This window comes from Notolabrus celidotus, chromosome 16 (assembly GCF_009762535.1).
Source record: "Notolabrus celidotus isolate fNotCel1 chromosome 16, fNotCel1.pri, whole genome shotgun sequence".
Classification (NCBI taxonomy): Eukaryota; Metazoa; Chordata; class Actinopteri; order Labriformes; family Labridae; genus Notolabrus; species Notolabrus celidotus.
Window position 1 is genome coordinate 14,739,905 of NC_048287.1, and position 14,482 is coordinate 14,754,386.

General features: G+C 39.3%; 1 protein-coding gene across 1 annotated transcript in view; it reads left to right on the top strand.

Moving 5' to 3' along the window:
- calcr (calcitonin receptor) overlaps positions 1-13,628 on the top strand; it is a 33,858-nt gene extending 20,230 nt beyond the window's left edge. Inside the window, exons 16-21 of the mRNA XM_034705341.1 lie at positions 3,828-3,981; positions 4,775-4,835; positions 5,012-5,078; positions 5,231-5,449; positions 6,050-6,091; positions 12,981-13,628. Coding sequence (XP_034561232.1) covers positions 3,828-3,981; positions 4,775-4,835; positions 5,012-5,078; positions 5,231-5,449; positions 6,050-6,091; positions 12,981-13,202 — 765 coding nt within the window. The 3' untranslated portion in view covers positions 13,203-13,628. The remainder of the gene's footprint in view (positions 1-3,827; positions 3,982-4,774; positions 4,836-5,011; positions 5,079-5,230; positions 5,450-6,049; positions 6,092-12,980) is intronic.
- The last annotated feature ends 854 nt before the right edge of the window (positions 13,629-14,482 follow it).

Here is a 14,482-nt window from a genome sequence, read left to right on the forward strand (position 1 = left end):
GCTATTTAGCAGAATCCATTGTGAGAGGAGGATTAGTTCCACTGTGTTAAAATGAGATACAAATGTATTCATGATTTATGCTAAGTCAAATAAAAGTGGAGAATGGAAAAGATTCTATGAACTTTTTAAAATTAATTTGCTCTGTAAGCCCAGGCAAGTATGGAAGCAAAACATAAATCTGTATAGTTGAACATTTAAGTTTTTGCAACAGACTTCTAAGTCTTTCCTAATTAGTATTTCATGTCAGTGGGCCATATCTTGGCAGCGTCACCGCTCATCGACGGACAGGTTTTGCTCTGTTCCACGTATTCCTGACAGACTTTTGGAGCCACACTGAATGCATTATGGAAATACTTTGAAATGCGGAGCTCTGCTCTGGTAGAGATGATAAATCTGTCTCGTCGGAATACCTCACTATCACATGTGAACATAAATTCATGTGCTACTTTTCAAGAAACGCACCTTAAGAAATAAAAGTAAAAGTAATGAAAGCCTGTTAACTTGGTGCATAATGCTTCTTCTTCAGAAGTGTAAGATCTTTAAACAGGCCAAGAATCTTTCTGAACTTCATCCTTACTTTTATGTAGAACCGAGTAACCTAAACACATTCAGGCTCTTTAAATGAATAAATGTCAGAATATTACCTCTTTTTATTAAAACATCTGAACCATCTTCCCTCTGATATGTATTCTAGGTTAAAAAAATAAAAGTATTTATAATATGAAACAAAAAAAATGGATGGATGGTAGAAGTTTGCTCATGTGTTTACAATCCGACAAACCCAAGCCTGTTTTCAGCATCTGCACCTCCGGCCCAACAAAGAAGGCTTTTCAGAAGCAGCCAGGAGACAGCAGAGGCATCCTGCTGCTGCTCCTTTTCATGCATTCACCAAATCTGTTTGGCTCATCCAGTCTGATATCTTTATTTACATCCCTTCTCCTGATTCAAGGAATGACAAGAGACACATACATTTATATATTTTCTGTGTTTAATGGCTCTCCTTTACGCCATCATGTTTTCTTTTTAAACGTTGTCTCAACATGTCAAAACAAAATTGGTCACTGTGGCCTGGCTTTTCAAGAGGAAGCAGAAAAAGAAATCACAAGCATCATTGGTTCGGAGTCACGCGTGTCTGTTGGGAAATCTGATTGAAATTTACCGCTGCCAGAGTGAGACTTATGAGCCTCTTTTCTGCGCTGGTGATTTAGGAAGGGTGGCTTGTGTTGGAGATTTGCTCTCGCAGAGAAAACAAGCTCATTTTATTCTCTCTGGTGTGGTGATAGAGAGTCTGGTTTGGCCTGCCAGCATTGTGGGGGAGTGAAACCCCAAAGCTTATGTCAAACCAGTGGGGAGGCTGAAAACATGAGAAACATGTACATGATCTACGGCAGCTTGATTTGTTAACCATAACTTTGTTCTTAACTTTATGCAAACACAAACACAGGCTGTAAATCGATTGAAGGCTATTGACCTGTATTGGTTCATTGACAATCCAATCAGTATCTTTTATAGCGGAGATTTCTTTTGTGGGAAGAAATGTAGGAAGGTAAGGGAGAGACACATGGATAAAAGTTCAGAAGTGAATGACTTTTGTGTGTTTTGAACCATGAAGATCCCTGAGGGACCTGGTTAATAGCTTTGCCAGCATATTTAAATAAAACTAAGGCTGCACACAGGCTCTTTTAAACAGGACTGGGAACCAGAAACCCTGGTGGGAATATTTAATTTAGATCATTTTCATAGCTCTCAGATGGAGTTAGAGGGTATCATAGCTATCATGAGGAATAAATTATATATCGCTGTTTTTTATTTGAAGTATTCAACATAAGTTTTTAGCACCACTGCTGTCTAAATCTCATGAATACCTTAGGAATACCTAGGAAGTAGGAACATCCATGTTTGTTAAAATGCATACCTTTTTGTGTTTTTGGAGTTCACCATGATTCAATTTATAAGAGAGTCCATTAACATTGATCTGATATTTTTTTTACAGTTTGTGAAAAACACAACTGTATCATCAGCGTAAAGAAATACATAATACAGCACTCTTTGTATTTGTGTGGCACACTAAGAGGCCTAACAATGATCCATGAAAGATATTTTTATCAAGTAGTAGGGATTTGATTTAACCAGTTGCAAGGACACAAAAAAACTTTTAACACATTTGCTGTTAAAAATAAATAAATAAAATGAAAGCTCCTGTGAGTAACTTTCAGTTTGAGTTGATTTTGGCATCCCCTAAGGACAAAGCATTCCTTCTTTCTCTCTTCTAATTTTGTCCTGTATGAGTGAAAGTGATGTTTTCTCACAAAAAATATCTCACCCTGCTTCACTTAATCCTGCAAATGCATCACTAATTAGAAATTAGTCTAATTCAAAGAGCTGTTTTTGGTAGCATGCAATTAATCCATTCAGCAGACACCTAACACCACCAGCTTATTTAGACATTACAAACAACTGTACAGAGATATTCAGTCTTAATGCTTACAGTCTGGTTTCATTTTGTAGTTCATACAGAGGCATCAGTTCTCATTTCAGTCTGTCTCATAACCAGTTAAAACTCCCCAAGGTAGCTTTCAAGTTAGTTTTTATTAATGCATCAATGGTGTCGAGAGCCTCAAAGAGGCTGTATATGTTTTTTAATACTACAGAGTATGATTATAAAGAATTCGATATACATTTTCATAGCTGTGAGGAACTTGGTGTAAAAGTATAGGTGCATAAGCAGTTCACATACCCATACTACATGCACACAGATCACAGTGCGCATACAACCTTTATAGACCGATCAGCAGTGGTGAGTGAAGTTAAAACATGATTCATGAAGAAATACAAAAAAGCAATAAATAATGTTGGGAAATTTAAAAATAAATGGTGTTAAATTAAATAGATTATCTATCTATGACACATATCCAACTCTTTTTTTAAAAGTACTTTATCCCTAACTCGAGCTCTGTAATATTTTTTTATCCTAACTTAAAAGAGACGTCCATGACTTGAAACAATTAGTACAATTTCAAAAAGCACAGTTGTCTTTGTTTTGCTTCTTGGTTTTGCTTTTAATGGAGCTCAATAATCCAAAACTGGAAACAGCAGAAGCCATACAAGACAGGACTGGTGAGCAGCAGCAATCACAGCTGATGTCATAAGCCGAAGAACCATCGAATTAGCAGAAAATCCCTTAGGCATACATAAGGAATATGATTTTATCTCATCGTTACTTTTCTGGAAGGAAAAAGTCATGCAAGTGTGTTGTTGTAATTTGGAGAATTACAGGGTGTGGGTAATTATAGCATTTGTAGACAAATAAAGATAAGATTCACTTGGTTATTACCATCAAAGAAATCTATTTCAAAACATTATAGTAATGATTTAATCACAGGAACTGGGTACATAATGAGACATGTTTTCATGCTGTGCTGGATGCATGCACAGAAATCTGCATAGCACATTACAGTTAAAGCTTTTGATATGCACTTGCAGAGCTTCTCATTTCTTCCTGCAAAGCAAGACAAGCGTAATCAAAGAACACCCCAATCTAAGAAAACCATCATTTCCATCTCAGCCCACCTCCAGGGGGGGTTAATGAATAAACATCTTTTCTGTAACACCATCAGTATTACAGGGAGGAAAAAAACAGTAATACTGGCAAATGATTTTGTGCCATGCGTGCAGAAGCATCTGCTTAGATCTTGTATATTATCACTGAGATGATGTCAGGAGTGTTTTAATTGAATCCTCTTTGCAGATTTTGAGAATTTATACAGGAAGTAAGCAGGAAAAAGTAATAATAGATATAAAATGTTGCATTGTGCCTTTCTCTGCAGGTTGGCTGTAAGGTGTTACACTTCTTCCACACGTACATGCTGGGCTGCAATTATTTCTGGATGCTTTGTGAAGGCATCTACCTGCACACACTCATCGTGGTGGCTGTGTTTGCAGAGGAGCAGCATCTGCACTGGTACTACCTCCTGGGCTGGGGTGAGTCTCTCTGGATTGTTCTCTTTTTTTTCTGTGCTCCCATTAAACTGAATCACAGTTTGAAAAATGGACAAAAAGGCACTCACAGAGGAAAAATCGGAACAGTCTATCAGGCAAAATTTACAAGTATCCACCCAATCCTCAAACAGTTAGTCACTCTGGACATGCTGACAGCTTTATTGGTCCTCCTGACACTTGGTGCTCAAACTGTCCTGTTTTTCACCTTGTTAAGGACACAAATAATGGGTGCAGTCTGCCAATCAAGTAGGCAGCATAACTAAATTGATAGTCATCATTACAAATGGGAGAATAACCTTGAGACTTGTTTTAGCCACTTCCCTGTCTCTGTGTGTGTGTGTGTGTGTGTGTGTGTGTGTGTGTGTGTGTGTGTGTGTGTGTGTACACCAGTTAGTTAGGTCTGCAGGGCCTCAGTGGTGTCTGGAAAAGGCTGTACATGGATTCATGCGTTTATATCCAGAAAAAAATAAATACAAATCCTCTTGTGCAATTTTGTTATGGGCACAATGTTAAATGAAGCATAAAACCAACCATATGGTTTTGATTTTAGGCTTTGAGCATAAAATCAAAACAAAAAAGTTAGTAGATTTAAGAGTACCAAAGTTGATCCACTATGTCTCAGCCTTTCCAAGAATATATTTGTGTAGTAGTCATTTATTTGAGCAGAAAGCAACCGACCAAGCTAACCACACATTTACCGTTGCGTAAATGACAAATGGATTCCCCCAAACTCACTCAAGACCTCATATGGCCGCCATCTTTTTTCCTGTCTAAGGCTTTCCTATTGTGCCTGCATCCATCCACGCCGTGGCAAGGAAAAAGTATTTTGATGACAAGTGAGTAATGTTCCAGAAACGTCTGCAAGTAAACAGGAGATGTGTACATATGTGCTCACTGGTGTGTGGCTGAGAGGGAGAGTGTGCAGACACGTACACGTGTGTTTTTGAATGTGCGCGTGAGTGTGTATTTTGGGCAGCAGTGAGCGCTGACTGATCTATTTTTCTCTCTGTAGCTGTTGGATGAGTGTGGAAACCCATCTGCTCTACGCAGTCCATGGTCCCATAGTGGCAGCACTTCTTGTAAGTCTGTTAGTCCAATGTTTCAGTAATATATAAAGGACCTGCACTGACATTAATGGGAATAATACAACTGTTGGTTTGCTATTTTGCAAGGATGTAGTAAATTTAACACAAGAAAAATGACCATACTTCCTCTTTTTTTCGTCCTGCAGGTGAACCTCTTCTTCTTGCTAAATATAATAAGAGTGTTAGTCACCAAGCTGAGAGACACACACCGAGCAGAGTCCAACATGTACATGAAGGCAGTGAGGGCCACCCTGATCCTGGTGCCCCTGCTGGGAATTCAGTTTGTCATTTTCCCCTGGAGGCCAGAAAACCGGCTAGCTGGGGAGGTCTATGAATACATCATGAACATACTTATGCACTACCAGGTAGGCACGGAACTCACAGCGAGGAACTGCTGTAATCAGAATTCCATTAAAGTGCCAAGCTGGAGCTTGGTTCAAAAGTAATTCAGTAGTGATTTAAAAAGCAGAGAGGTGGTGCTTTATAGCCTCTGGGGGTTGATTTAATTAAAGGTAAAAACATCTCCTAATAATAATTTGCTATAACCAATAATAGCATTCCACTAAACCCTCATCCTGTATATAATGTTGATCTTAAATGCAGCTCATATTTCATTGAGCTTGAGATTTAGAGGTTTTGCATGCTTAAATTCCCATCCATTAAAACCTTGTTTTCTGCCTCATTATTGTTGTGATGACTTGATCAGATTCACTGATGATTACCTCCTTAAAAAATTGTTTGGCACCCCATTACCTTTATTTAACTATCAATGAGGCGCTTAATTAAACAACAGGCAGATTATTTATTCATTTATTTATTTATTTATTTATTTATTTATTTATTTATATTAGAATCACCATATGATTACAAAGTTATTCATTTTGTATTGCTAGAAAGTTCTTCATTTTATTTAAAATTCCATTAAATATACTGATTTGTATTTTTGTTTTGTTTTGTGTTTTAAGGGGTTGCTGGTGGCAACAATCTTCTGCTTCTTCAATGGAGAGGTAAGCCTTGTTCATGTGTTCATACAGCTAGATATTCTGAAAATTATTGTTTGTTTGGTTTTTTTTGCCAAAATTGGGATGACAACTTCTGAACCTCTGTCATGTATAAAAGCTAAATATGAAATCAGATAGGAGATGGTTAGCTTAGCATTGGGCTAGAAGCAACAAAGAAAGCAGCCAACTTGACCAAAGTAGAACTGCTGTTTCTTGTTTTTTGACAACGTTAGATTAAAGGCAATGTAGACTGGGGATGATCCAAAGCGAATCATTTAGTAGCCATTAGAAGTTTAAATTCAGACTAGCCAACTAGTCTAAGGGTAAGAGAAGTCAGTAGAAACAGTCAAAGTTGGACACAACTTACTTGACACAAGAGATCACAGAGTCTTCGGGAAACAATGTGAAATCAGTTTGTTGAGTGTGGCTAACATTAGCAGAGCTAGCACCACCAGTTTTTGGTTAACATCCAATTGCCTGTGCCGGTTACGCATTATCGGGTCGAGTGGTTATATGTTATTTAACCAGACATAGCTACAAGATACAATCTGTAATCTATTACAAAACATTATGGCATGATGGCAGTAGCCACTAACTGCCCAAGATACAGCCCTAGCTAATGGCGGGCGGATTGCCATCAGCATTTAAGGCATAAAGGTCTAAAAGTACAAGTCAATTTTTTAACCAACTAGTGTTGTGGTGCTGACCAGCAAGGCTGGCAATGTTAGTGTTTAGATGACTTAAAGTGGACATCCAAATATAGCTGTGCTGATAGGTGGGTTTTTAAGGTTTTTGTGGTGCTAGGCTGGCTTCTGTTTTCATGTTAGGCATAGCTACCCTCTCCTTCCAAAATCTTTCCATTTCACAGACAGTCATGACATTGGAGTAAGTCCCCCTATCTTACTCTTACTGAGACATTCCTTCAAAACTATTGTATCCTGAAAAATCATTGTGCTCTGAGTGACCCTCTAATTGTGCATTTTTGACAGGGTAATTGTTCTTCCATAAAGGTCAGTCTGCACTTGTTAGTAAAGGATCTTCTCAGTCACAGAGCAATAAAACTGCTCATTCCTCATGATATTAATCTGTAACTCCATCAGGCCAAACATTTTCAAGGGCTGTTTTTCCAGGTCAGATCTCTGACTTCTGACATCTTAACCTGATTGAATATCAAGAGATGACCCAGATGTGAAGCTCAAATTGTGTTTCTGGCACCAAACACAGCAGTAAAATAGTTGTAACTTCACAGACAAGCTGCATCCGTCATTAGTCCGATTGTAGCAGTTTGTTAAGATACGCGCAGGTTGTCCGTTCTGAGAGTAATGCAGTGCTGCAGCAGTGAAAGCTGAAGGGTCATGTCAGGTGAGGAGTAAGACACTGTTTATAAATGACAGAGAGGTTTCCAAGCCCAGCTGGAAATTGACTCTGCTTTCAAGTTTCTCTTGTCAGCCTTTCTAAGTCTGTCAGCAGCTGTCTGAATGCGAGCATCCTTAACGTGGTTCAAACATTTCTTAGAATGAGCGCGATTCGTTTCTTTTAAAGCCATGATCTGGGGTTAATGGTGTTGTGGAGACCTCTTGGCTCTGCGCAGTCATTGCGTGAAAGACGCTTTCAGGCTCAAGGTCTGCACTAAGCAAAAGAGCAAGAGAAAGTGCCTTCAGCAGGTTGTTATATTGTGAAGGTGTTGCTTTGATTGGAAAAGTACTGACAGCTTTTGGTGTTTAAAACTAACATTCTTTTGTAATATTTCAAGAGTTCAAAAAACATAAGTAATAAAGTGCAGCCAAGTTCTCTGCTTCAGAGGCACATAATGTGTTTTTAAGGTATTTCATTGCATGAGGAAAAAACAGCGCAGTGATGCGCGAGCAGCGAGAGCAGCTAATTTAAGTACGCAGCATGAAGCGTCTGACACAGAGGAGCTTTCTTTGGAGTTGTGCTTTACTGTATACATTCAGTCCTGTAAATAGGTCAGCTGAAAGCTCATTCATGAGCAGCCAGAGAGCTACAGCTTTTACTACTTCAATGTAAACATGATTTGTAGTACGACCAATATTTAGTGTATGTTTCAAGGTTGAGGCCACTCTTTGGGAAATAGAGGCTCAACAGACGAGCAGACGATCACCAGGAATGTGACAGGTCAATCGCTCCATCCACATAATGACCAGTTCAGCTCCCCTAATCAGGACTCGGCTTTCTTGGGCTGGTTTCAATGCTGTTGTTTTTATTTCAAGGCCAAACTGCACAGACCTGCCTTGTTTGTTCAATGGTCCCATTGTAAAGTAAGGTCATCCCGACAAACAGCTTCCATGCTGTATATGTGATGTTCTACATGGAGGCTTTAAGCCCCGGCCACTCTTTTGTCTCATTACAACAATCGGTGGCATAATTAAGATAATTGGATCATTGTGCCTTAATATACTCCCAGTAATTAAAGTGGTACTAAGGTGTTTCAAAATGAAATGATTATCATTGCAGTGCAGGACGACTGTTGCTGCAGTTTCTGTTTTTAGAAGACAAATCGGTTCCAGTTCAATCAATCAGTCAATGCTTTTATTAATGGATCATCAGTCAAGGAAAAATGTCAAACATTCACTATTCAACTTTTCAAATGTGAAGATGTGCTGCCATTAAAGAAAAATATCCCATTGAGTTTGGCTTATTGTGCAGTGAGGGAGATCAGTTTGTTGGACATAAAATAATGATGTTGTTACCTTAAGGACTGGAAAACTTCACATTTTAAAACATTTTAAAACATTTTCCAAACAAATCAAAAACAAGATTCACTAAAAAGTCTCACGTCTCACACAGTTGGAACTTAAGACCTACTAGAAAAAGAAAAAACAGACAAAGACCATTCACTGTATGAAACATGGATGTCTCAGTGACAACATCTTATCTGAAGCAGAGTTTTGAGGCTGATGATGAAGGTCATATGGGAAATGCTGACTCAACGAGTTATAAAAAAAATTGAGCTATTGAGCCAGAAAAAAAAAAGTACCAAGCTGTACACGTTTATTTCTGCTATAAAGACGAGCATTTAGACATGATGGTAATGTATCAGTTTTCTTGGCTTGGAGCTATACTATACACAAACACGTACATACCTTCCTCAAGATAATTTTTCAGATACAACATCCTGTTTGTCTCTGAAACACTGTAAATACAAAAGACCTATTTTCCCTTATGACATACAGTGGGGCAAAAAAGTATTTAGTCAGCCACTGATTTTGCAAGTTCTCCCACTTAGAAAGATGAGAGAGGTCTGTAATTTTCATCAGAGGTACAATTCAACTATGAGAGACAAAATGAGAAAAAAAATCCAGGAAATCACATTGTAGGATTTTTAAAGAATTTATTTGTAAATTATGGTGGAAAATAAGTATTTGGTCAATAACAAAAGTTCAACTCAATACTTTGTAACATAACCTTTGTTGGCAATGACAGAGGTCAAATGTTTCCTGTAAGTCTTCACCAGGTTTGCACACACTGTAGCTGGTATTTTGGCCCATTCCTCCATGCAGATCTCCTCTAGAGCAGTGATGTTTTGGGGCTGTCGCTGGGCAACACAGACTTTCAACTCCCTCCACAAATTTTCTATGGGGTTGAGGTCTGGAGACTGGCTAGGCCACTCCAGAACCTTGAAATGCTTTTTACGAAGCCACTCCTTCGTTGTCCGAGCGGTGTGTTTGGGATCATTGTCATGCTGGAAAACCCAGCGATGTTCCATCTTCAATGCTCTCACTGATGGAAGGAGGTTTTGGCTTAAAATCTCACGATACATGGCCCCGTTCATTCTTCCCTTAACATGGATCAGTCGTCCTGTCCCCTTTGCAGAAAAACAGCCCCAAAGCATGAGGTTTCCACCCCCATGCTTCACAGTAGGCATGGTGGTCTTGGGATGCAACTCAGCATTCTTCTTCCTCCAAACACGACGAGTTGAGTTTTTACCAAAAAGTTCTATTGGTTTCATCTGACCACATGATATTCTCCCAATCCTCTTCTGGATCATCCATATGCTCTCTGGCAAACTTCAGATGGGCCTGGACATGTACTGGCTTAAGCAGGGGGACACGCCTGGCGCTGCAGGATTTGAGTTCCTCTCGGCGTAGTGTGTTACTGATGGTAGCCTTTGTTACTTTGGTCCCAGCTCTCTGCAGGTCATTCATCAGGTCCCTCCGTGTAGTTCTGGGATTTTTGCTCACCGTTCTCATGATCATTTTGACCCCACAGGATGAGATCTTGCGTGGGGCCCCAGATCGAGGGAGATTATCAATAGTCTTGTATGTCTTCCATTTTCTTACAATTGCTCCCACAGTTGATTTATTCATACCAACCTGCTTGCCTATTGTAGATTCACTCTTCCCAGCCTGGTGCAGGTCCACAATTTTCTTCCTGGTGTCCTTCGACAGCTCTTTGGTCTTGGCCATGGTTGAGTTTGGAGTCTGACTGTTTGAGGCTGTGGACAGGTGTCTTTTATACAGATAACAAGTTCAAACGTGCCATTAATACAGGTAACGAGTGAAGGACAGAAGAGCTTCTTAAAGAAGAAGTTACAGGTCTGTGAGAGCCAGAAATCTTGCTTGTTTGTGGGTGACCAAATACTTATTTTCCACCATAATTTACAAATAAATTCTTTAAAAATCCTACAATGTGATTTCCTGGATTTTGTTTTCTCATTTCGTCTCTCAAAGTTGAAGTTCACAATTTTTAATAGTTAGGTCTCTTTTTAAGGGTGAGAAGTTTGCTGTTTTTGGTTTAGGGTAAACATCTTACAGAGAATGTGGACGTAGTTTGTCCTATTTCTGGGACATTTCTACCTTTTTCAGACTCAAAGCTGATTTATTCAATAACTTGATGATAACTGCTGATTATATCAGGGTCTAAATTGGGGATAGTTATCAGTGTGTCATTCACATAAAGGCAGATTGTGTGGTACATGCAATTTTAACAGTTGGCTGTGTAAAATGACTGCAGCATGATATTAAAGAAAGTGAACAGGTTCTTTGACATCAAATTGTTTAAGTGACAACTGCTTCTGTAACAGGACCTAAAACATTAGGCTGTGGAAATAATGTGCAGATGAATTGATATCTTTCAGTAGAAATATGTAGGTCCTTTTAGCAGTTGTAGGCGACAGATGTAGAGGATAATTTAAACACAGCTTCATTTTGATTTCATCTTTCCTCCTTTTATAAAATAATGATCTGGCCACGTGCAAGGCTTGGCTGCTTTACAAGAAATGTGACTCTGATGTTTGCATTTCCTAAGTGGCATCTGTTAATGTGATAGAAAGATGAGTGAGCCCCATATGCTGCAGCCATTACATTTGCATCAGTTAAGATCTCTGCCGCTTGGGTTAATGTTGTCACAAGATGGTGGTTACGTGGGCTCTGCCTCACTCACACTGCACCGAGACAACAAATGATTTGCAGGTACTTTCAGAGGTCTGTTGCAATGATTTTGTGGTCAAAGCAAAGCAGACGAAAGTTTGGAGGAGTGTTTGTGATGTGTCACTTTGACAACAGAAGAAATAGCTCAAAATTCTAGCATTTGTACCGAGATGTTTTCCTAGTCATAAAAGGGATACGGTGAAGTAAATACATAGGGCAGGCAACAAAACTTTCACTTTTTCCCCCCAAGTATAATGAGTTTAAATCTCTTTCCAAGAGCTAACTCAGTAAGAGATTAGTATATTTTACAGTGAATACACAAACAAAAAACCCAACAGACAAATACAAGTATCTGACACTGAAACAGATTCAAAACATCACGTGGACAGGGAAGGAAATCATAACTGCTACAATTTCCATGAAAGGTAATCACATGAACAACAACAGTGTATAGATTGTGGGTGTTGGAAGCGTTCTGGTTTATTTTTGTAGTCTTTGTAGTATGATCCAGTAGAGTTTTAGCAGTATCGGTTTTATCCAGGTACAAGTACATATATAGAGGATATAGGACAGAGAGCACTGGCCATACTGCAATTCAGTAACCCATGACTTATCACCCAAAATCACCTTAACTTCTCATTAACTTCCTCTAAAATAATATTTTGTGATGGATTCTACAGGCCGACAATCAGATTTTGGTATTAGAAGTGTTCTGGTTTCGGTTTGTAATCCTTGAATAATAGCCCGCTAGAGTTTCAACAAACATATGCTCTATGGAGGCAATGAGTTCATGAGCAGAGGTAAATGGGCGGAAAGCATTCTCCTGTAATCTAATCCCAGAACCCATTGGCTGTCATCTGACAATGATTAAGCTTGAATTAATGTATTTGAACAGCAGTCTGTATGCAAGTGCAGCTGACAATTTCATAGACATCGTCTCTCAACACCGATATTCATCTTCACTTCTCAAGTCGCTAGCTGGTCTATTACAAATAGCAACAAATGGAAAATATGTCTCACAGGGAGTCCTTTATTGCTAACTGCTGGCTGCATCAGAACAGTTGGCAATAGTCCCTAGACAATATATCGCCATCAGACGATGGGTTTAGAGAGTGCTATAAAACAGACATTTGCATATAAATTCAGGTAATAATGTGGTAGCAGACATCATGTCTCAAAACTCCATTCTTGTTTTCCAAAGTTGATAGAAGGACTGAAAAATGAACATACATGGAAAAAGAAGCCCTGGACATTAGTATCTGAATGATTGCTGGCTAAACTGGAACCTTAGAAGAATTGGCTGGTGCCTCCCGAGGCTACATCATCTTGATGTTGTCTGAATACGTATTATAGGTATCAAGATTACTGTAGTCCCAGGCTTCATTACTATACTTGATCCCAACATGTAAGGCTAAAAGCACTGACTTTAAAAATAATTTCATGTCAAAGCTTTTCATCCTGATTATGAACCATGTTTTAAAGCTGTGTGTGTCTGTGTTGTTCAGGTGCAGGCAGCTCTTAAGAGACAGTGGATGCAGTACAAAACCCAGTTGGGTCAGAGACGAAAGGACCACTGCTCGATGCGCTCCACATCCTACACAGCCACCTCCATCACCGAGGTCCCCGCCTTCATGTACCACCAAGACTGCAACAGTGAACACTTGAACGGGCGCCACACGGACGACTCTGAACTGGTGGCACTGAAATCAGGAGAGACTTATGCTTGAGCACCACGGAGGATGAAGAGTATAGGAACAGCCGAAGAAGACTTATAGAGTCGTAGAGTAAGAGAGGAAGTGAATCTCAGTGGTTAAATCTCAAATGCAGGTGAAGCCGACCCATGGCGATGATACAGGTCTGGGAGTTTTAAGCTCATGGAGTTGAAGAGCGACTAGCTACAGTGGCGACTCTTCATTTAACTTCACATTGCTGTTGCAGCTGCTTTTTGAGAACTTTGATGTCAAGAACTTGTGGCACGAGACCAGGGCTGCTTTCGACATGTGTCACTTCCTAAAGCTGCTAAACTGTGACGGAAATAAGCAAGACTGTGTTGGGAGCAAGGGTGTTAGTGTTTGCTGTTTGGAAATTATGCTGCTGAACGTGACAGGGATGGTAAATAAAGATTTTGATGGTGTTATGATGATGATTTAAAAGGTGAAGTAGAAGAACCAATCCTTCCTAACCTCACCTATACCAAAGGGTGTATGTTGGTCACAGCTGTGTAAAGGAGTAACGTGTGCCCTGACACACACACACACACACACACACACACACACACACACACACACACACACACACACACACACACACACACACACACACACACACACACACACACACACACACACACACACACACACACACACACACAGATCTACAAACCTGATCATATGTGCCATGATAGCGGTGACATTTCAAAATCACCCTCTGTGCTAGAAGCTCTGGAACTGTGTACATAATGTATGTTCACCATGTTTCAGTTAAAAACAGTGTTACAATGTTTCTAAAGGATTTTATTTTTGTTTTTCTATTAACATTTTATTCTTGCCAATCCCTCGGCACAAGCTCAGTTAGTGTGTGTCCTGTGATGCTGCACTCCTGACTGCTTTGTAGTTGCTGTATTTGTGCTGAGCTGAACATCACAGGGCTGAGAAGCAAAACAAAAAGCTAAATGCACAAAAAAGATCTATGAATAAAAAACTTTATTTTGAGGTTGAACAGCCACAGGAGTTGCTTCACTGTGTATTAGTCTAATATGCCATCAGTTGTGCCAATGACCCTTACAAACAAGCAGATAGCTTTCTCTGAAGTGTAGAGACTGCGCTGTCTGATTTTATTCACAATCCTTCTTTGTTATGATGCCTTTAAACACTCTCTGTTTTTTTTTTATGATTAATATTCTGAACTGTCTACATATTTATTCATGAAATGTAGCATTTTGTATAAACAAGCATCAAGGGCAAAGGAAAGGCTTACTGATGATGATATGATGAGAGCATCATATCCA